Source organism: Coptis chinensis, chromosome 4 (assembly GCF_015680905.1).
Source record: "Coptis chinensis isolate HL-2020 chromosome 4, ASM1568090v1, whole genome shotgun sequence".
Taxonomy (NCBI): domain Eukaryota; kingdom Viridiplantae; phylum Streptophyta; class Magnoliopsida; order Ranunculales; family Ranunculaceae; genus Coptis; species Coptis chinensis.
The window spans coordinates 54,671,131-54,694,818 of record NC_141459.1 but is presented as its reverse complement, the minus strand read 5'-3'; the positions used below and the strand labels follow the sequence as shown (position 1 = coordinate 54,694,818).

Sequence of the window (23,688 nt, the reverse complement as noted above, 5' to 3'; positions counted from 1 at the left end):
TTAGGAAATTGTGACATAACTAATTGAGCTTAAACCCGGCCGGTATAAGAAATAGTTTCTTAATGCTCAATTGATGTTAAATGTCATATTGGGTCAATTAAACATGGGTGTGATAGTGAAGAACAAATTCCCAATGGTCTAATTGTGAATACAAATAAGGTGGAGGGACTTAGATATAATTAATAGTAGGAAAGGACTTTCTTTAAAGTTCCAAGGGCTTTATTATAAATATGGATTTGTTAATGGGAACTTTCCATATTAAAGAGATATATATTAAAAGTGTTTTAGTATATCAAGTACAAATAATTGTATGACAAGGACTTGTCCTCTTAAGATAAGACTTGGAATTGTAAGTGGATCCACTACACATACTTACCTATTCTCAAAATTTCTACATATAAGATAATGAGTTTTTGGAGAAAGGGACCATTAGTCTTTCAAGTAAAAGTACAACTAAAAGTATGAGAAAAGTAAAAGTGTTTGTGGCGGATTGTGTGGTGAATACTACTAGAAGACTGAAGACTAAGTGATTTGGATTCAATTTTGGAAAGTTTCTCTTTACTGTCAATCTTCAATTCCGACTTTGAAAGTATTTTTCTTTTAATTTTTTTTTAATCAATAATAAATTAACATGTTAAAGATGAGGATTAAAATAATTCCAACACTTTACTCCTTTATTTTGAACCTTATCACACTCCAACATGTATCACATTATGACATTAATACTGGAAGTTTGATGTAGGGTCGAAATGATAGTAACTGGGAGGGTAGAATTATAATTCACATGCCACACCCTCTTTTTTTTCCTTTTCTTTTGTTATTCCCCTCCTACTGAAGGCATCATTGTAATTCTACTGATTGTGAGATATAAATAAAAATGTAGGCGGCGTATGATTAGTTCCACATATATACCAACCTAACTAATCTTCTTTTTTAATTGCTCTTCCTTTGTACTTCTTATTAATTGCGTTAATATCAGCTGTGATCATCATGGTTTCCATGCAGATGATGCAGTTTCATCACCAACGTTCACATGTGAAACAATCAGGAAATGGAATCTCACACTCGTGGACGAGAAATTACCATGAGAGGTTCAAGTGGCTGTTGCACAGCTGTCACTCAGCCATAGATGCTGATATTTTGGAACTGCCATGGCATGGATTCCACCACAGTTCAATATAATGGACCTCGTCTCTAAACGCCAAACGGACATTGTTGTACGAAGGCTGCTAACACTGGAGAAGAGAATAAGATATGGCGGTCTATTTACAATTGTTTTTGAAGAAAGACCCAAATTTGTGCCTCCAACATGTAAAAATGTCCAATTTTGGGTGCAGTTTCTATTATAATCCCTTTACAGAGTACCTGCTCGGTTGTTAACTACCAAAGGTTATATAGGAAGACATAGGTACTATTGGGACAACTAACACCATGGGTATTTGTTGGAACACTAAATAAAAGAGGATTGTTGCTGTATCTACAGCTATCCAACAAGTTCATAGAATGCTGATTATATGCTAATTAAGCTTAAAATTTTATCTATTTCCCTAGGAAGTACAACCATGATTATTTGTTTATATAACATCAGACGATAATTTACATTACCAAAGTTTATATTAAGCGATTCTTTAAGCGAAAAGACAACGACAGCTATGAACAAAAGGGGTGTTAAAACCCCATACACAAGTCGCTGCATTTATGCTGCTTCCGCAAACCCAACTCTTTGGCCGCCGAAGTCAAAGACCGTGTGATATCGACCCATGAAGATATCTCCCAATATCCTGCAACAAATAATCATCGTTGTTACCTTTTAATTGCAATGACCCTGTTCTGACCAACTATGTTATTGCAACAGGAATATGAGGGGCTATACAGCACCCTAACCTAATTCAAAATAAACAACCAAGCTAAATAGCATGCACGGGAAACACTACCAGAGAGGACCACGTGGACGAGGTACATCCATAGCCATGAATCCGCTAATACACTGAGCAGCGGACCCTTCTCCCACCTTTAGCACATACTGATATGCAAATAAAAGACGTGTGTAGTATCAGTGTCATAAAAGAAATGCAGAAGACAATAAGAGAGCATCAACATCCAAACGAAGTCCACAAAGTCAATGAAAGACAACATTCATGGAAAGTTCATCAGTGCAATGTGAACTAAAACAGATATAATTTAAAATTAGATTGATAACAAAAAGGATAAAAGGTATTCATTTGTATCCGGGGAGCTAAATTGGAAATGCTAGGGGACAGTGCAGTGCTCAGTACAGGATATATGCATAAGAAAAAGAACTAATGCAAAATAAATCTGAGAAAAATGTGTGGTAATTATCACACCTCATGTGGTTCGAGTTCAAACAATTTGGAAGAAATGGTGAAAGAAACTTTAGGCATAGTAGGAAGACGGTTGCAGTCAACAGCTGATTCTCCCATTGGATTAGGCAGTTTCTCACAAAGCTGCAATCAACAGTAAGGATATAAGCAACAATGTGAATTGTGGTAAGAGAAGCTCATTGGAAAGATTTAGGTTCTAAGGAAGATTCACCTCATTGACGTAGCTAAATGCACGATCTTGTGTCTGATTCTGACTAAGTTGATTTTTCATCCATACAACTGTCATCTCACAAGCAGAGCACATGGCATCATTTAGACCACCAGATAATCCTTCACCATTCTCGTCCACCACACTTTTGATGCCAGCACTATAAAGGATATACTAAAACCTCGATTAGTTGATCGTCTAATCAATTAACCAATTCACAACAAATTTAATAAACATCGTCAAAAAGTCTAACCTAACATCTCGAGCTCCATCAAATGTACACAAACCAATCTTGGAGCAGACTTTTTTAGGTTGCACCTGCAAAAGATTGCAACTTCAACTTTAAGACTTCATAGCACCTCCCATGATTACTTATAACAAAAACAAAGATCACTAATATGTATGGGACATCATGGAACATCAATGTTCACTGGTTGTCGACAAGGGGGGAGTGTATACCTCATTTAACAACAAGTCCATTATTACTTCCCCATATTGTGAAACTACTGCCTTGCATTCCAGGCTGAGAACCCCAGCAGCTCCAATGGCGTGATTGATTTCAGTTATTATGGCCTGGAAAAAGATAATCCAATATAAAAACAAGAAATCAAATTGCCAAGTCAATCCAGGCACCACCTCAATGCCAGTACAAAAACTGATGTTGCAAAAGTAGCCATGAGTGATCCATCTCTCTCGAGGACAAAAAAAAAACATATTTTGCTACGCTTAATCCCACAAAGTACTTAGCATCCAAAATCTCTATATAGGATCAGTATGTCGGAAATAAAAAAGATGAACATGTTTATACTGTAGAAAAAATGGACCCAAACTAACCACAAGGACAATAAATGGTTGAGAGTCAGATATGGACAGAGGAAACAAATGTTCTTAAAAGCACCCAGAATTATAATGAAGAATTTGATCTGGAGACACCTACTAAGTATCCGAGATAGAAGTCTACCATGATGAAGGACCATATAAATGTTCAGGTAAATCAGTGAGAATGCATGACTAAACACAGTATCTAAAATTAGATTCAAACAAGCGTAAGGACTGAAGATTCTCTACTATGAGATCATCAACTTGACATTAAGTAAATTACCGAACGTGAACTATATTTGCACCAGTAAAAATCAAAAGACAGAAGATGACCTCAAATAGAAGCTTACCTCAACTGAGTAATTATCTCACTGCCAAAAAATGTTCAGCACAAACATTATGCGAAAAGGATAATGAGAAAACAATTCACAACTTCATGTCATAATAGTTTCCAGAATATGATTTCCAAATTTGCCACGGTAATGAACGCCATCCATGGGCTCATTTCCGCAGCATGAACAAAATAAACAGATGATCACAAACCATACCAAGAGGGGGTGTTAAGATAGTAGTCCCACAACAAGGGTTTAATGTATGTGTAGCATTAATAAGTATGAATCCAGACAGCTTCTATTGGGTTTGAGTTTGATGCTCCAAAGTTTAAAAGAACATTATATAAGGCTGTTAATAAAACCTCCAAAACCATACTAGGGGAAAAAACTGCTATTAGAATGGAAAATATGGAAATGACAAAAACAATCCAGAATAAGATGGATAACGTTTCACTGGGCAGTTTTCTGAAAGCAGGACGCCATTCATGCATCTCAAATATATTGGAGATGATTAACAAAAGAGAAAAAAAGAAGCATCTGCATTGGTAAATATAAACGGCTGATACATACCGTAGGACCTGCCAACAGAGAAGTTCCTGAATCCGCAATTGCTGCACAACCACCACCACAATAACCTGAAAAAAACGAAAAAGAAAAAAGAAAAAACAACTGAAGTTAGGAATCCATAGCAATAACATACTCAATTTAATTTACTTGAAACAGCAACACGAAAAAAAAATTATAGTTACCAGTTGTTTTTCCACCAATAAGAACATCACCCATGTCAAACTAAGATGAGAAAAATCATATGAAAATTAGTAAAAGAAGATAAATGACAGATAACAAACTAATGGCATATCACAAAGCTTAGTCAGTGAAGTATGACGTGCCTGCCAGTAGCCTTTCTGGGTGACTGGAACATATGTGTGCTTTCCCTTGTAATGATTGGGGTCAGATCCTCCAAACACAATTTCACCCCCTTCTTCTTCTTGTGCATTTCTGTTCAGCCAAAATGAGAAAGCAGGTTCTTTAATATGACCTTGAGTGAGCATGTTGTACCTGCCACAATGTAACTTAGTCAGCTCATATTGACAACCAAAGGAATGCTTTTCTCCTACATCCTGCTTATCTAAAACTGAACTAGCTTTATTTGCAGATCAAAGAAAATAGTTAGTAAAAAGAAATTATTAGTATCTTCAATTCCTAGATTAGTATTAGCTTTTCTCCTACATCCTACAAGGTGGCATTCTTAAGCCTCCAAAAGTTTTGTACTTCAATTCCTAGATCAGTATCTTCACGGGATAAATTATTAGTAAAAAGAAACAATCTAACCACACGGGGACAGCTTTTCCAACTGATATTTCCTGGAATCCAAGCCCAAGTATGCCATCAAACTTAGCCGCCATGAATGTTACGCCAGGCTCCGAAGTTGCCTCAATAAACTCCTGAAGAATATTACCAATCAGTACAAGCACTATACATCAATATCAGAAGAATGAGTACATTTAGGGTCCAACGTTAGGAGGTCTCTTGGGAATTGGGATATCCGTTTCCTCCCAACCTTTCTCCTTCCCCTCGTTCTCTACTCTTTTCCAGGCACATGGACTCTCTGATTCTCACAATCAAAACTCCCCACTCGCACACTCTTTCTCTCATCCCAAATCAAGTAATTATCTTCCATCCGTAAATCTTCTTTTCCCCATCTCTCAAATTTTAATGCCCATTGGTGCAACCTAACGTCGATCACCACCTATGCAGTTTCTAGTAGTATTCATATTTCCTGGAATTTACCTGCTGCTTGACGACGATGTCCCCAACTGTAACATCGTCTTCGCTAAAATAACCAGCTATAGATCCACTCCCGTAGTGAATTTCAGCCGGTTTTCCTGCATAGTGGATAAAAGTGCATCTTCAAACAGAGCTTTGTAAACAAACTTTCTAATTGCACAGCCAAAGAGAAAAATCTTCCCAAGGCATGATAATATATGAAGGAAGAGAGTAGAGTACTTCTTCAAGGTGCTGTCCTATTATCATTGTCAAAAAGCAACTAAAGACCCATAATTTACAAGCATATATAAATTTTTCCAAAGCATAACACCCCAGTTACTCGCATCCAAAAAATTAACAATTGAAAAGAAGAGAGAAATGCGAAAGTAAATGTACCAACCATTTTGCTTGTAGGTACTTGATTGACTTGCCTTGTACTTGGAATGGAAAAAACAAGCCACCTGCCAAAACGCAATAACATCATAATGATACTCTATCCAAAAACTTCCACTAAAGAGAAACAGTTTAATATCAAAACTTACAGACAAGTAGCACTTTGAAGAAGGCACCCAGAGATTAGAACTACCAGTGTCAAAAATGACAGTGAACTTTTGAGGAGGGGTGCCAACACCAATCTCACCATAGTATTGAGCATCCATATAATTCTTAAGTCCAACAATATCGCTATTCGCACCGGAGTACTTCATCCGTAAAGAAGCACGTTCTTGGGACTCAAGACGCGCGACGCGCTGATTATCCGTATCCAAAGTCCTCTTCTTCAGTGTTATTCTAACCAACGCATCATCATTTGAGGTGGTGGAATAAACTGGAGAAAACAAAAGTGATGAAAGGAAAATAAACAAGACAATGGTTGCCATGTTTACAATTATTAAGTTTGTGAGTAGTGAAATGAGGAGAAAGAAAGAAAGGTGGTTGCTTATATATAGGAAAGAGCAAACAGAAAGCCAGTCACTGTGCATGTGGGTGTGTGAGAGAGAAAAAAACTGAACTTGCCACCTTTGTTACAAATTTTCCGACACGTGGCTTTGTATCAAATAATGTGGATGGTCTCGATCTCATAACCACTTTAATTGTGACCGTTAATAATGATGGTTTGGAAGTAGCTTCACTTCACGATTTTCTTGTTTTCGTGCAAGCAGAGGAAAGAACTATGTTTTGGTGTACTAGTAGACAGCAGTTTAAGATGGAAATACTTATTTGTCAAAACTTGAAGGACTACATTTGAGTTGTTTGTGAATGTGAACATCAAATTTGCAAGTTGTGTGGTGGGGTTATATGGGATGTTGCGATAACGATATGGATAATAGTGTTGCAACAGAATGAGTACGTGCGTGCAGACAAAGCAAAGCAGATATTTGGGTTGCTTTTAAGTTGCCTCTCACGCTACACATCCCTGATCCCTCCTTTGCTTTGTCCATCCCTCTCTGCTATTTTGGGAAGATTTTGGATTTGTTTCTCTTTTTCGGTTTTTTTGTTGTTTTGAAAGGTTATGGCAGGTTTCCGCACATAATAATTATTTGCAAATATACTCTTGGATTGTGCCCACAAGCAACTATACACGCCTAAAGTGATCTTATTTCTCCAAATAAGTAAAAGAACAAATAATCATCTATCAATAAGCAAAAGCCAAGCAGTGGTGGTGCCGGGCAGTAGTGCTAATGGTGGGGTGGTCTAGTGGTAAGGGTGGTAGTGTGAGACTGAGATGTGAAAATGCGTGTTAGATTCTGTGGAAGATCAACATTCCAAGATTAAGGGTGGTAGACTGGTAGCGTAAGACTGAGATGTGAAAATGCGTGTTAGATTCTGTGGAAGATCAACATTCCAAGATAAGAGCCAAGAATCTATTAGATGTTGAAGATAAACATTCCAAGAAAATGCCAAAATTATAGGAACTCCATAATTTTCTAGTCACTAAACACACCAATTATTATTTCGTGGAAAACTTTGATCCTGAAACGTAAAGGTTCAATTATCAAACACCCAAGTGATACTCAAGAAGTTTAGTATTAGTAAATTTTCTTGCCTTAATTTTCTTTCAGAACTAGGAATGTAAAATGCCAAGTCAAATTATCCCTACGCATAACCAAACACACGAACAAAATTGAAGTGTTCATTTGATTGCAGACAAGCTTAACAGGACACTACAATATTTGATTTGTTTACTCCAAACTTCAAATGTGCCTGCGCAAGAGAGAGAGAGAACGACTGTGTATTAGTTGATTACAGTAAGATCCAAGAAACGTGATTTCACATTGTTTCCATCAACATGGCACGAACTTTTGCTCTGAGCTCATGGGGTACCTTTATATCATCCGATGGTCCATCATCGACTAATGGGGCCGATGGTCGATCGACTAATGGGGTTGAAACTTCCCATCGATCATTAATCAAATCCAAAGAAGCTTCTCTACTATCAATTTTACCAGACCCAACTGTGTTTGATTCAAGGGGAAGTTTTCCACTATTCTCATCCTCTGATTCGACTTTTCTTTTGGAATGGGATACCATACGCTTGTGCGAGTGATGTGTGTGGATTTGCTCATCGTCAGAAGAGTTATCGTATTTGTGACTATGTCGGGATTCCCTGTCCTTGGAATAGGAATGCCCTCTTCTATGCTTATGCTGGTCTTTGCTATGATGTGACAAATGATGAGAGTGATGTTTCTTACGACTCCTTTCTTCTTCTTCTTCTTCTTCATCTTCATAGTCTTCGACCCTAGATCTTGAATGGTGCTTTCTCCTTGACCTTTTTCCATGGTTAACATCCTGGGAGTCTACTTTTTTGTACTTTTCCATTTGATCGGAGGTAGCATCCACATTCACCGGAACAGAACTACCTTCCCTTTCTCTACACAAGATATCAACACTCCCAGCATAAATATCAGAGGAATGAAGAACCTGAAGAGAGCCATCATTTGTTTCAGCCTTGCAACCAGAAACTGGCAATCCGGCTGATAGGTGGGGTAATAAATCATCAACTCGAGGTTCTACACCACTCTTTACCATTGCTACAAACATCTTTGCCCGTTTCAATCTCTCTGCCTTTCGCTTCTTCTCTATTGTTAAGCATGCTTCGGAGGAGTCAGCCTCACTGGCTGTAGCAAGAGCTGTTGTCTTTGCTGCCTTAGCAACTGCTAAGTCCCTGATTCCACAAGAGCTTTTTGACTCACCGATCGACCTAGACAACTCAACAGAAACAATGGCATCATCCTTTGATACAGACTTCGAGTTAGAACTACGAATTTGGGAGGTATAGGAGAGATCGGAAAGACTTGAAGTGCGTCCCTCACTGCTAATGCTCTGGACTGAATCATCCAATGTTTTCATTGCACTTTCATTTTTGGGGTTTCTCACGCCTCTTGTCGCTGCCTGAAGAATTGCTGCAGCTGCATCAACACTCACTCCACGTTGTTGTTGAGAGGGTTTTGGTGGTGGCTCTTGTGTATCCTTCTTTACACCACTAATAACCATCTTAAACTTCTCTTTCCGCTCACAATCGTATGGGAAATCCTGACTGGCAGATCCGTTTGATAAAGTTTCACTGTCTTTAAGGACTGACGTTCTCCTACCACTTCCACTCCCCCACTTTGACTGCAAAAATACAAAAATATCAAAATGAAGACTATAATAAGATACAAAACAACAGCAACAACAACAACCAACAAATAAAAAAATAAAATAAAATAAAAAAGCCTCGCCATTTCTAGTTTGTCACATAAAAAAATATATAAAACAACAATGGGAGTAAATTAGGTCCTCACTATTGTGACATGTGAACAAGATGACAAGCAGGAGAAAAGAATGACATTACGGTATAGTAGAAAAGTAATTAAGTGTCTAGTGGCCTACTAGTCAAGCCTTGGGACCCGCATGGGAAAAGAGGAATTAAAGACTTAGGGGGAAAAAGTTTTACATATTAGGAAATAACCTTTGTAGTTAGGTGAAAACACTCTCCCCAACCATTACTTCATGAGCATTACTCTGTATTAGTCATGGGAATGGAGAGCAGAGTGCATAAAGCTTAGAGTAACAAATATCCAAAGCATCCATATAAAACTCATTCATCTTCATTCAAGTCAGTATGAACTATTTATCATAAACTGTCATACCTTCAAATATAATAATACATATTCATCGGCTATAAATAAAACTTCACATATAAATTCATCATCTATAGATAAAACACAATCTCCTAAGTTACGTTCTAATATTGACACCTGGAAGCTAGTAAGCTCTTTCTTACTCATTAAGCTCTGTCTCAAAGCAAGAAGATAACTAACTTATTAATTTCACTTCGCTCTTCTTTTTTTCTAATCAAACCTTTTTTTTTCTAATCAAACCTTTTGAAGATAGTCAATCAATCCAAATACATGAAAATAATTCAATGAGATGCTTCAAGTGTTGGATAATCAAAAAAATAATTGGGTTCATAATTACGGTGGGAGCAGACCAGAAATAAACTAACTTACTTGAATCAAACCTTTTGGCTTACGTTAATCATATAATAAACTTGAAACAGTTTCTTGAATGAAGATAGTCAATCAATCCAAATACATGAAAATAATTCAATGAGATGCTTCAAGTGTTGGATAAGGGAAAAAATAATTGGGTTCATAATTACGGGCGGAGCGGCAGACCAGAGCCAATGTAGGAGGCTTCAATAGCTAAGCTTCAATATGTATATTGTTATTGCAATGTGCATGGCCTTACACAACCACTTTTAAGCATGGTGTACTATTCCTATGACAATCTTTTACATATTCCCCTCCCCCCCCCTGTTTTCCTGACTCCCTTAAACAATCAAGGGGACTTGCACCATATAGGAGAAACTAAAACTCTAATATGACTTTGTTGTGAACTAAAAACTAAAAAACTAAAAAATCAAAGAGTTGCAGTTTTCTGAGTGTGCCCTGCCTAAGATAAATTCCTGGCTCTACCACTGTCCAAGGCATCGTCTTTGGGGCGCACTAGCCGTTACTACTAGTGACTAAATAAAAATGTCCCAAATTAGAAACTACAACAAGTCCATATATCCTCCTCCTCTCCACCATACAAAGTAATGCCTTAAAATTGGAAACCTTCAAGCTTCAGATCTTCCTTTGTCCTGTGTTTGTTCGATTCACACAAACAAATAAAATTTACAAAAGTTTCTATTAAGTTATTGAAAAGTTCATCATGCTGAGCACTTGCACCTATAGTGAGTGCAACACCTATACTCCATGTGCTTTTAGTTTTTTATCTACAATTTTTTATGTTAACTCTTATTAAAGGAGTATCTTGACCATGCCTATGTCGTACCCAAACCGTGTATCAATTATCAAGAGTGTCCACCTAATCTATACAGTTGCCACACTTAATTAAGTCGTCACACACTTGTCTGAGCACTCTGGTGTCTAATGTATCACACACAGGAAAGCATCCTTATAGTAGTGGTTGTGCTCCCTACAAATCCAGGGGACAACAAACAAAATATAGGATAATAGCAAACAACACTAGTTTAGCACAATGAAGCATGCTCCTCCTAATATTTTACAGCCTAAATAACAAAAACATCAACACTTATTATACAACTTAGTTTATGGCCTGTGTTGCATGGGTACAGGTACGAGTGTCCGATTTGGACACGAGTACGGCAATTTGGACACGGCAAGCTCTAAATATCAAGACACGGGGACACGGCTGATATTTTATTATTATTTTTTTTTTTATTAAAAATAATTATTTCCATCCTCAAAAAATAATTATTTCAATCCTTATTTAAAAAGCATAGTCTTAACAAGTATACTCTAAAAGCATAACTGGTCCATTTTAAAACCATGGGTTAGTTATAAACCTTTTAAAATAGGCCCAATAAAGAAGGCCCGGTTTGTAATTGTTGCATAGTTTAAAAGTTAAAACAATGTTCTAAGTTTTTTGGCCCAATTTGCAGTCCAAATAAAAAGAAATATAAAGGCCCAATTAAACATTTAAATTACAAGCCCAAATACCAATTAAAAAAGCCCGAAAACAAAACAATCCCTAGTCTTCTCCGTCTTCTTCTCCAACAGTTCTGCCTCTCTCTCTCTCTAGTTCGATCTGATCTCTCTTCTCCACTTCTGTTCTCTCTTTTCTCTACTTTTATTCTCTCTCAAGTTCGACCACAAATCTGTGTCAAATCGGTGTCGGTGTCGGTACGACACGAAACGCGACATGACGAAAATATAGGCATACCCATGCAACACAATTTATGGCATATCAATCCTTGCAAGTGAAAGTTCACAGTATCCGATACACAACTTGCCTTACACCACCTAGTGTCCTAATGCATCCAGAATGTCAAGGGTGTATCAAAATATTAAAGTATGAAGGATGCAAGACAACATACCTCTTGTGCTTTTTGCAGAATATTGAGATAATATGGGTGATATTGGTTGGATGAAAGAAGAAACGGAAATCTTCCATTTATGCGGTCTTGTTCTATCAGCACTGCTTCAAATTCTTTCCCATTTTTCATAACAAATTCAACAATTTTATCCATCATCCTCTTCATTTCTGATGGAGGCTCCAAAAGTAAAGGTTTCTCTAATGAGCTTCCGAGTGAATCCAACAAATTGCCTTCTTTTTTCTGGTCAAATGAAGTACTAGAAGCAATTGCACTCACAGTGTGGACTTTCTTAGACTTTTCTTTCGCAACCAGAATAGGGTGCCCGGGAACCGTAAGGTCTAACCCAAATCTATATGCAGAAGGTACTGCCTGTTCTGATCCATGCTCAAGAGTGCTATTAGCAGCATTAATGATTTTTCCAGGTTCAATATCTTTAGTTTCTGATACAGTCTGGACTGCACCATCCTCATCGTCCCCAGTCCCATATAAAGACCCAAGTAAGGACAATGCTTCTCCTCCAACATCTATCTGCTTCTGCTCTCGATCAACTTTCTTGAAATCATCAGGTTTAGCGTCATTATCAGACTTCAATACTTCTGGATGATCAACAAGGAACCTGAAGTATGCATGAAGATGATGGTCAGGCATCAAGAACCCAAATGTTGTGTTTCCCCCCTGTTTCACCCTTAAGACAATTTCTGCTTGTCCTCCATGCTCACTGACAAATATAGCAGTCCTTGCCATGATCTGATGTAACTTCTCAGTAGGAGGCTGCAAATACAACAGTCAGAAAACAGAAATTCCTGTCATTGTTGGTAGAACTTCATAATTAAATAACAAATGCCAATCAACATAGAGCCTCAAAAAATACCCAAGGAATCTCACATAAACTCAGACAACAAGAAACAAAAGTCTTTGAAAATATGTCATCCCATTTGTTCTCAGCCGGTCATCAAGATGACATTTGCTCATAAAATTAAGAACATGTAACCCACCGGCATGGTCTCGTCACAATGACAGGGAAAGTAAACAATTTTACCATAGGTTACAAGATCTCCATTCCTGCTCCAAGCATCAGGACTTAGACATGGTAAGCCTTGAAATTACATCTACGCTTTGCACAGTTATCACTTGGCCAGATTGGATATAAGTATTAATGTATATATACTTAAAACAGTACCCAAGTCATATTAAAAAACATATATATTCAAAGATGACATAAGATTGAACCATCCACTTACAAGGCTCTGGAGTAGGCTTTCAGGTACAGGGAAAGGTGGACGAAAACTAGGAGCCTCAGAATTCTTTGAGTCGAAGGAAACATCTGTGTTCCCATACGAAAAGGGAACAGCACAATAAGTGGAACCATCTGCTATCTCAGCCCCACTGTTTTCTGGACAAAGAAAATTAGGGAAACAAAATAATAATAAGAGTCAGTATAGCTTATGTAACCATTAAGCATCCAGAGAAGGTGCAATACATCGTCTAAAGCAACTACCAGCAGAAGAAGTTGAGTTTCTGGTGAAGATAGTCTTACTTGTCCTTGTGGGAGAAGAAAATGCATACGAGACATCCTGCCTGCAAACTTAAAACGTATTGATAATACAAAAATACAGTAAACCCAAAACTAAGATTCCTCAGATATGTAAAAGCCTCTAGGAAGGCTATCCACAGAGAACTCCTCTTTACTATTTTCAAAATGTTGCCTTCACTCTTTAAGGCAAGAAAATAGATCGACAATTTTCTGATTTGGTTCTTATTCTATTTTCATAAGAAACTCAAAGCAAGAGAGAAACACAAGTTGCAATAGACCACGTGGTACTAACAATTTTAAGTCATTCCAGTGAGCAGATTCAATTTAATTCCAAACAAAATAATATTCAAAACAATATCCACAAAATAAACAATAAAATTAAATTGAGTTAGGAATCAAAATAAACGAACCTTGAATATCATCATCAGTAGTAGTAGGTAAATCTTGGTAACGAATTTGGTCAATCTGAGATTCTTCCCCTGCCAATTGGCTGCTGCGACGTCGTCTGAGAAGCGGTGGAAGAGAAGAAAGAAGGTGACGGACATCATAACGGTCAATTAATAGAGAGTTCCATTCAACAAGTGCGTTTCTTGAATTCACAAAACTAGATGCTGAGTCATCATCGAAAAGTAGCGTGTGTCTTCCCACTACCTCCAATTCCATCTTCTTCCAGGAAGGGATCTGATTTTCTCTTCAAACTTGAAAGGTTAAAAGGTGTGGCATGGGCCGGGTTGGGCTTTTGAAGGAAAAGAGTCGGCCCGGTTAGATGTTGTATTCGTTTTGGCTACTGAGAGGAAAAGTCGTATTCCCAGGTTTGTGAGACGTCTAGTCTCCACGAGGTTACACACTAGTACAGGGATGTTGAGTCTTCTGTTGTTCATTTGGCTTTGGAAGCATGCCAACAATTGTTGTTTTGTGGAAAACGATGTGTTTTTCATGACCGTCCACATGTGCGGTTCTAACTTTGGATTAATTTATCAAGCCAAATTCGCAGTCTGTCTATTATTTGGTCGATGATACTGTCAAGGGATGGAATGATAGTGTCCAACTTACCTTGTGGGGGGTACACTAGAAAGGTCATCTCCCGTGGGAAAGAGATTGTGTCAGGAGCTTGAAAAGGTGTCTAGTTCTTGACTTCCAGATCTGGGTTATAAGTAATTGATATGTGCAATATATGAGATATTTTCTAGGTTGTTTGGTTACGGATTAGGTCAGAACTTTGCAGTTAAGCGCAGGGTACTCGGCTATTTAACAATAAATAGGTTATTTGTACGACATAAAAAGGTTTGGAACCTCACGTAAGAGTGTAAAACACATTAAGGGCACTTCAATGGGGGTGTAAATCGTATATAGCGGAAATTTTATATTTTAAATGTCAAAAATTCTTTCTAATGGGGGTGTTATACAGTAAGTAATAGAATATTAGTTGATAGAGAGGGTGGAAAATTTCTTCTCTCGCCATCTAGACGTCTGAATAAAATAAAAACAAATTCGGACGTCACTTGGAGTGTCGTCCTTATCTATATCTAAAGTCACAATTTAAAATTTTAAACTCGGACGTCACTTGAAGTGAGGTCCTACTTTAATTTAAAGAGGAACGTCATTTGAAGAGACGTCTGAGTTTAAAATTGAACGTTTTTACACTTTTCCATTAGGAACAATAGAGAGTAGATATTTATAGACTCTACAATAATTTACAATTGGAGTAGTAAAATCATAATGGCACCTAGGTGGCGCCTATGTGGAGGTGTAATTTTACACCCCCCCCCCCCAGTGGAGATTTAAATTATACAAAAATTGAAGAAACTAAAGTGAAAATTGAAGAAACTGAAGTGGAAGACGAAAAACTAACAAGTGAATAAATTATAAAAAATTAAAACTAAAAAACACTTCAAAATGTAAATTTAAATAAAGTGTTCATAAGAAAATCACAAGCATCACAAGAAAATAGTATGCAATTATGCACACGTGTCTATGCATACCACCTTAGGTATGCATAGGTGACATGCATACCAAACATCACAAGAAAATAGTATGTATAGGTGTCTGTGCATACCAAGTATCACAACAAAATTGTATGCACAACTGTCTGTGCATAATAAGCATCATAAGAAAATTGTATGTATAGGTGTTTGTGCATACCATAAAGGCAAATATGTTTAGATCAAAGAAAATAAAACACTAAAACTATTTCTAATATATTCAAACTATTGTCAACAAGGTATATGCACAATTATCAATGCATACCTTCATAATATCCATCAATAAATTCAACTTCGAATTACTCATAAAACTCAAATCTTTAACGAAACCAACAAAATCTAAGCTAAATATAATTGAGATGAAATATGAAAAAAGAAACATTTAAAATAACCTTCGAATAGTAACAAACAAAATAATGAATAATAATAAAAACAAAATAAAACAAAGAGAATGAATGAAGCAAAACGAATTTAAAGAAAAAAATAGTTGAACAAAAACCCTAAGTTTGGAACAAAAAGTTGAAAAGAATCGGTTGATAAACTTTAGTCTTCAATCCAACAGAAAAAGTACGCACCAGCTCGATCATGTGTCTATTTTAGTACTTGCTTCTAAAATATAGAGAAGGGTAAAATTGAAAAGAATGAAACATAAAAGTCAAGTCAACACCAATTAGTCCTTATTCATAATTAAATGGGAAATCGGGTTATTTTTCTAGCATTTATAGCCAACTAAATTGTCATAATCAATGGTTTCAAAATCCGACTTGCCTAGACTGTGTTTAAAATCAGAATTTGGAGTTTTTGGCTTATTCTTGATATAAATAGGTCCTTCCTTACAAAACAATGTTAGACGTTAAGTTACATGATATTTAGACATCTAAATTGTAGCAATGATGTGGAGATCGTTAAAGACCACTGAGTTAGTGAACTGGTAATTAAAGGCACGCGTAAAAGACCAGTGACTTCTTAGATTGTGTGGGATAGATCTTTTGTCTCGGAAGCGCTTATAGTTTTGTAAGACGTGAGACCATCTTACAATCACAAACACTTAATATGAAATATGTTGAAGCGCTTGTGACTTGTAAGACAGTCTAGAGGTTTGTTGAAGCACTTGTGGGTACGGTTGTAAAATTGGTTGACATTTTTTTTGTAAGCACTTATCAAACTTGTTTCACACATGTTGAATGACTTATGGCTTGCTAATATTTAAGGTCGTTTTGTTGCAATATATGCTCGAGCGTTTGAGCCTAGCTACTAAGCAATAATTCTACATTGGCACAGTTGGCTGACACAGTAACATGACACTATTGTTGCAACATAAAAAACCACCACTGCAACATCAATATTGCACTGAGAAATACCATTGCAACATCAATGTTTCATCACTGCAACATCAATGTTGCACAAAAAAATATTACTGCAACGTTAATATTGCACTGAGAAATACCACTGCAACATTAATGTTGTATAATGAAAAATCAATAGAACTAATGGTTTACTATGACGAAAAAAAATGAGGATGGGAAGAGAATAAATGTTTTGAGTGAGAAAAAAGAGATTTTTGGTTTTTATTTTTAGGGGTTTTTAGGTCTTGGTCTTAATAATAGTTGGTTTATTAGGGTTTGGTCTAAAAAAGCTTGAATATTAGGTTTTTTATCATAGTTCTGGTAGTTGATTGTGGTCAATCTGTTTGTATTTTTGCACATGACAATAATACCCTTGCATGCCAAAACATTAGAAATGTTGGTGGTGATTTATATAAGAGTTCAAATTCATCATTTGCAAATCTCACTATTCGAAAATTATAAAAACAACATAATTTGGAAATATAGGTAGAGCGTATGTCATGTTTTTGTGGCACCACAGGTACATTTTCCCCACCTCTCTACCTTACTTTAAAGCTCTAATGGCTGTCAAGTAGGACTAAACTCTAATATGTCAAATACAGTAAAGACCATGTCCTAGAATATGACATTATTATGTGTATTAAAGTCTAACCTGGATTTTGGTATGCGAGGGTATTATTGCCATATGTAAAATACAAAAAGATTGACCACAATTAATTGAGTCAACTACTAAAAATAGGACCAAAACCTAATATTCAAATTTTTTTGGACAAAAAATTAATAAACCAAATCTCTCTCCTTTAAAGAACGCGCCCTCAGTTACAATAGAATTCATACGTCGTTTTTTCATTTTTCTGATTTTGCCCTCGCCAAACACTATTATTACAACCTATGCCACAGCTCATGCCATCTGAAATTTCGACAATTTCATCGAAAATTCCGAACAAATTTTCACACTATTATTACAACCCATGCCACAACCTATCACATTTGAACTTTCGACAATTCCATCCGAAATTTCGACAATTTCATCATAAATTCCAGACAAATTTTTAGAAATTACATTTTCTTTTTAAATCCCGACAAATTTAACATATTTAGTCTAAATTAGTGGGTTAGTGGCATAGTTAGCAATTCGTAATACGGCAAAAATTCGATACGAAAAATATTCGAATAAAACGAGTTTCGATAAGAATTCGTTTTTTCAATTCGGATTAAAAAAATGGAAACGACAAAAGTTTGAGTTCGTAAGTAATTCGAGTATAGTAGGAAGCTAAAAATATAAAAAAATAACGATAAAATTTGACAACATACTCAGTAAACTTATAGTGACGATAAGAATAATTTGCGAATAATTCACGAATTAATGATTTCTTGCCGAATTAATGAATTATTTCGTATTATGAAAAATACAACATTTTTAAGCGTTTTCCGAATTAAACGAATAATTCGCCGAATTGTTAACTATGGTTAGTGGGATCTTCTTACATCTAGAGGAACAAATCGGGTCGGGAATTAAAATTTTTAATAATCGATTTAATTTAAATTTAAATTTTGGAATCGGATTTTTTTATTAACCCGATTGTTTTCGGTTTCAAATAAATAGCATAAAATAAATGTGAAAAACAATAGACGCATCGCGTGGCAGAATATTCCGTGAGCGGAGCGAACATTTTGGGAGAAAGGGGGTTATGCGGACAAAAACCAACTTGGTTGGTTTCTGTCTGTCTGTCCTCATCTCTTCCCTTCTGTTTTTTCTCTTCGTCCCTTTTCCTCTCCCTTTTCCTCTCCCTCTCCCTCTCTAGACACTCTAAATCTCCACTCCTCCATCTTCCTCTCCCAGTCCGCTCACCCCCATTGCTTAGCATTATACTAGTAGGACCAACACTGAGAAACCCTTATTTTTACGCGTGTGATTTTTCCTGTACTTGTGGAGTTGTGGTTGGGTAACCTGGGCGGGTTTGAGAAGAATAAAACCCATTAGAAAGTCGACCGTAACTGACCACACGGGCGCACCAACAGCTTTCAGCTGTGGAAAAAGTCGAAAAGGTCCCTTTAATAACCAAACACTTTCCACTTTGTCAACAACCCACATTGTAAATCTGCCGCCCTGTTGCCTTTATAAATCAAGTTTTCCACTCCCTCAAAATTCAATGCCCCCAATCGTTGTGATCGTCTCCCTCTCCGATTAGGAAACAATCAACAAGATTCGTTTATTCCTTTATAATATCCTTTTTTTTTTTTTTTTTTCCTTTTATAATATATAAATCACAACACCTATTCTAGTATACTCTTCTCACTAACTCTGGCCGTTTACTTTTTATTCTTGATATTTCCGTAGCCTGAGTTTCCAAGGTTTATTGAGTTACAGTTTTATCATCCTGATCTCATTGAACAGGTTTTTTCTCTCTAAAAAGTTAATATGATTTGCTCTGTAAAACAATCTGCTACCGTTCTCTCGTCATCCGATCTCTTTCGGCCAAAATTATTATCATCATCATCATCCATATCATTTGAACCAAAAAAAAGTCTAACCACCACCTCTACCATCTCTGCTTCATCAAAGCCGCTGTATGTTTCATCTATCCAATATTTCGGATCTCGAAACCGGGATTTGATAAAATGCAAAGCTTACGAAGCAGATCAATCTGAACCGATCGGTTTAAGTGAAGCAGAGACAAAAGCAGAAGCAGCTCAGAAGTTGAAAATTGGTATATATTTTGCTACATGGTGGGCTTTAAATGTTGTGTTTAATATCTACAACAAGAAAGTTCTCAACGCTTTTCCTTACCCATGGCTTACGTCAACTCTTTCGCTTGCGGCTGGATCGTTGATGATGTTGATTTCGTGGGTGACGAGGCTGGTTGAAGCTCCGAAAACTGATGTGGATTTCTGGAAAGCTTTGTTTCCGGTAAGGACTAGATTTATTACGGTTTTAGTCTTTTTGTTATTTATGATGATTTTGTTTGTTTCTTTAGTTGGTCTTATTATTGATGGTGTGGGTATTTTGGTAATATTTTCAGGTGGCTATTGCACATACAATTGGGCATGTTGCAGCTACAGTGAGTATGTCAAAGGTGGCTGTATCGTTTACTCATATTATTAAGAGTGGTGAACCTGCTTTCAGTGTTTTGGTTTCAAGGTTTTTGTTGGGTGAATCGTTTCCCATACCGGTTTATCTATCGCTTCTTCCGATTATTGGTGGTTGCGCACTTGCTGCTGTTACTGAACTTAATTTCAATATGATTGGTAAGTTATTTATTTGTTTGAAGAATTTTGGTACAATTTGATTAGTATACTGATTTGATTCATTTTGGGCATTTTGGGCATTTATTTGCTTTACTTTGTGGAATGGTTGTTTTTTTCTGAATGAGGTTGGGTGGAATTTGTCGTTTAATAGGGTTTATGGGAGCAATGATATCGAATTTGGCGTTTGTATTCCGCAACATATTTTCAAAGAGAGGAATGAAAGGGAAGTCTGTTGGTGGGATAAACTACTACGCTTGTTTGTCTATGTTGTCTCTTTTGATTCTCACACCCTTTGCTATTGCTGTGGAGGGCCCTCAGTTGTGGGCAGCTGGCTGGCAAACTGCCATCTCTGAGATTGGACCCAATTTCATATGGTAAGAACAAATTTAACAGCTCACTTTTTTATGTTCTGTTTGCTAGCTATTACTTACTTTTTGTATTTTTTCTTAATGATGTCAATGAGGTGCCACACTCAACAATTGGTTAGACTCTCGATGTTGTATGGGAATAGCAAAGTTTGTACATTTTTTCCTTAATAGTTTGGTTACCATTTCAAGATGATTGGTTCTGATTGTTTTCATCATGGTTACCATGGTTTCTAGCAGTATATTGTCTTTCCTTGATTTGGTTCCCAAGATATACTATGGAAGCCTTCCCTTCTTTGGGGAATAACAGTGTTGGACTTGATGAAAGCGTTATGAAATGATAGACTTAACTCCACTGTTAGTAGATGTGCTTAAAAACCAATTACATAATTTAACAACTTTGCTTGGGCGATGGTTATAAAAATATTTACAGCACTACTGGTTATTTTAAGTTAATCATATGGTAGACTTGGTAAGCACCTTTTTGTCAATTAATTTTATACCTTGTATATTCGTATAGCAAATATGGAAGGAGGCTGTATTATTCTATATTTAATGGTATATGGTGATACTGTGTACATAAGAAAGTGTATTAGATTGTATGTCTCTTAAGTCCTCAAGAAATCTTAGGCATGTTGTTTGACTAGGAATGCCAGCAAACACCAGATAAAATTCTCATAATGAAATCTCGTGGTTGACTAAGCATTTAAAATGTTGTAAGTTGGTGCTGTATTTCACCCCTTTTGTACATATGTTGTTTGTGCACTCTTTGGCCGACTTTAATGACGAGAAAAACATTTCATGTTTTAGGTTTCACATTTTGTTAGTAGTGGCAATTTTTGTTACTGGCCTTTTATAAAGGAAATATTTATTCTTAATTTGTGGTTCTGAATAATGCATAACAGGTGGGTCGCAGCACAAAGTGTATTTTATCACTTGTACAATCAAGTCTCCTACATGTCTCTTAATGAGATCTCCCCCTTGACGTTTAGCATCGGAAACACCATGAAGCGAATATCAGTCATTGTCTCTTCCATCATAATCTTCCGCACACCTGTTCAACCTGTCAACGCTCTTGGAGCTGCCATTGCAATTTTTGGAACCTTCCTCTATTCGCAGGTAAATTGATGACTGAGAAAACCTCTTGATGTCGTTATTTGTCTACAATTGACTAAAATGCCTTGCAATTCTGCAAATTGTTTGTGGTCATAATTTCATGCTATTCATCTAAACAATATGCTATATGTTTACAGCAATTTTTTTTTTTTAATTTTCTTGAGGGTGGGGGGATCAAACCCAGGTCTGAATTACCAACTTGCACAAATTTACAACCCAATTTTATCTGGTCATTGCTTCATAATTCTTTATCTTCTTTGGGATGTTAAAATCTTTGAGTTATCTGCCGAGATGATAATTCTTTGGTTTCTGATCTGGCTAAAAATGGCTACAATTGATATGGTGTTTGGGTTGTTTATATTGGCTAATTCAGAAATAGTATTGTTTAGAGGAATAAAAGGGAGGCTGAGGGTTGAGAGGTCTCCCTTTGAGTGTCTAGATGCATTGAGTGAGTGCCACATTAAAGCCACCTTTTCAGCCTTACCATAATATAGTGCCAAAAAAGACTAGGAAGATGAAGGCTCTGTAAGGTACAGAAGCAAAGTCAGGAAAGTTTTGGTGAACAAGGTCAAAGTTTAGACCGGTGCTGTGAAGCTTTGGTACTTTGGAGTGTCTTGGTAGGTGGCCTCAACACCATTTCACTATCATATATCAAAGTTAAATCAATAAAATTGGTGCCACTAGTAATCTACAAAATGTGTTTGAATTTGTTGTCAGGGACCTTGACATAATGTAATTAAAGTTTGTCCATGCCCTTGACGTTTAAGATTACACCAACTTATGTCTGAACCACTACCCTTTTCCAGCCTTTACTGTGTCTGTAATTTTTAAGATATACGAAGCGCATCTGATGAAAGAAAAATGGCAAATCTTCAAGTCGTGTATTTACATAGAAAATGAAATTATCTGTTCTTTCTTCTGGCAAATTCTTTCTTGTGATCTTAAAAGCATTCTGTTTTGTTGATTGCAGGCAAAGCAGTAAAGAACCTAGACAGAAAATCGTTTGTTTGTTATGTAATTTGGAGATTAAAAAAAAAAAGGTTGCTGTGGCAGAGATATTAGTTTGGTGACCATTACTACTTGATTTTGGTCATTCAGAGCTGTAGCGGTTCATGTTGTAGATATAATAATAAGAATGATGAGCAGCAATAAATCTTGTTATACGGGAGAACAGCTATAGGTCGTTTTTTGTTTATGAACTAAGCCGGGTTCTGTGCGGGACGTTGTCCTGCTGTAGTAGAGACGATTGTTTAGAAAATAATGGTGACAAAGTGAGAGTGCTTTTATTGGCGAATTATGGTTCTATGATGATGTCTTTGTTAATTTGGATGGTATCTTTGGTTAAATTGGAAATTTTGTTTGTAATAGTATATAAGTCTTTGTTTGAGAGTTTTTAATCCACACGCTTGAGGTGGTGGGCTCTAGTTTCTACTCCCAAGTGACTTGTGAACTCGACCCTTGGGGCAACTGTAAAAGGCATGATACTTCAATGTGCCCCTCTGCTTTTTAATACAAGTCTTTTGAGAGGCTATTTTTTTTGGGTGCTAATATATATATTCACCTCTAGAGAATTATAAGTTCAGCGCAAAAAGTTCATTTTACCTATTACACCCTCCTTTACCTGATGACTACCACCACTCTTGTTTTTTGAATAACCAAATTAACACCTCCCCACTTAAAGAAGAAATTAAAATTATGATCTCAGGTTTTAATGGCGACTAGATAAAAATTCATGCACATGGGATATAGTTATAATACGAAAAAGAAATCTTCACCCATACGTTCATTTAAACTCACAATTCCAACCACTCTTCTAAGACTCTAAGAGCACTATTCTTTCAAGGTTAATAGAACATACAACAATAAATCACCTTTAGTTTTAGTAGTTTAAGCTTTGTACTTTTCTTCAAAGTGCATATATTTCATTCTATCTTCAGTTAGAACTTTGAAGAGGAAGAGCACGCATATTTTCATTGGTTTTTCTTATTTGCCAGTAAAATCAGATTCCTTAGTAGTCCATTTGAAAGGGTCAAATGGCCACTAAACGAGTTCGAATTCCTTAATTATTTAAGAAGGATTGTGAGCTTTTGTTCATGGGTAGGCTACCAATTTCATCCTTTTGGTTGTTGAAATGGAGGTGGTTAGTGGCGATACTGGAATATATTAACACCCTTAATTTAACTTCAACAAAGAAATGAATGTCATGAATGGAGAAACGTAATAACAGTCGTACATATGCATAT

General features: G+C 36.5%; 3 protein-coding genes across 5 annotated transcripts; 1 reads left to right on the top strand and 2 right to left on the bottom strand.

Moving 5' to 3' along the window:
• Positions 1-1,553: 1,553 nt before the first annotated feature.
• Positions 1,554-6,942, bottom strand: LOC147504052 (aspartic proteinase A1-like). Its single transcript, XM_086557146.1, has 13 exons — positions 6,011-6,942; positions 5,869-5,929; positions 5,493-5,587; positions 5,034-5,146; positions 4,592-4,760; positions 4,451-4,490; positions 4,272-4,336; positions 3,010-3,123; positions 2,804-2,868; positions 2,554-2,710; positions 2,346-2,465; positions 1,935-2,023; positions 1,554-1,781 (listed from the first exon to the last, which is right to left on the bottom strand). The coding sequence occupies exons 1-13, from the start codon at positions 6,446-6,448 to the stop codon at positions 1,697-1,699; spliced, it is 1,611 nt and encodes a 536-aa protein (XP_086413272.1). The 5' UTR covers positions 6,449-6,942; the 3' UTR covers positions 1,554-1,696.
• A 645-nt stretch (positions 6,943-7,587) lies between these two features.
• On the bottom strand, positions 7,588-14,130 carry LOC147504051 (uncharacterized). 3 transcript variants are annotated; one of them, XM_086557143.1, is made up of 4 exons: positions 13,798-14,130; positions 13,095-13,246; positions 11,854-12,624; positions 7,588-9,080 (listed from the first exon to the last, which is right to left on the bottom strand). In XM_086557143.1, exons 1-4 carry the CDS (start codon positions 14,048-14,050, stop codon positions 7,737-7,739), a joined length of 2,520 nt encoding a protein of 839 aa, XP_086413269.1. In that variant the 5' UTR covers positions 14,051-14,130; the 3' UTR covers positions 7,588-7,736. The 3 variants fall into 3 exon arrangements, with proteins under 3 accessions (XP_086413269.1, XP_086413270.1, XP_086413271.1); XM_086557144.1 differs by lacking the exon at positions 13,798-14,130 and adding an exon at positions 13,352-13,425; XM_086557145.1 differs by lacking the exon at positions 13,798-14,130 and adding an exon at positions 13,391-13,425.
• Positions 14,131-18,720: 4,590 nt separating this feature from the next.
• Positions 18,721-22,812, top strand: LOC147504050 (glucose-6-phosphate/phosphate translocator 1, chloroplastic-like). Its single transcript, XM_086557142.1, has 5 exons — positions 18,721-19,626; positions 19,739-19,964; positions 20,116-20,338; positions 21,235-21,448; positions 22,416-22,812. The coding sequence occupies exons 1-5, from the start codon at positions 19,138-19,140 to the stop codon at positions 22,425-22,427; spliced, it is 1,164 nt and encodes a 387-aa protein (XP_086413268.1). The 5' UTR covers positions 18,721-19,137; the 3' UTR covers positions 22,428-22,812.
• The last annotated feature ends 876 nt before the right edge of the window (positions 22,813-23,688 follow it).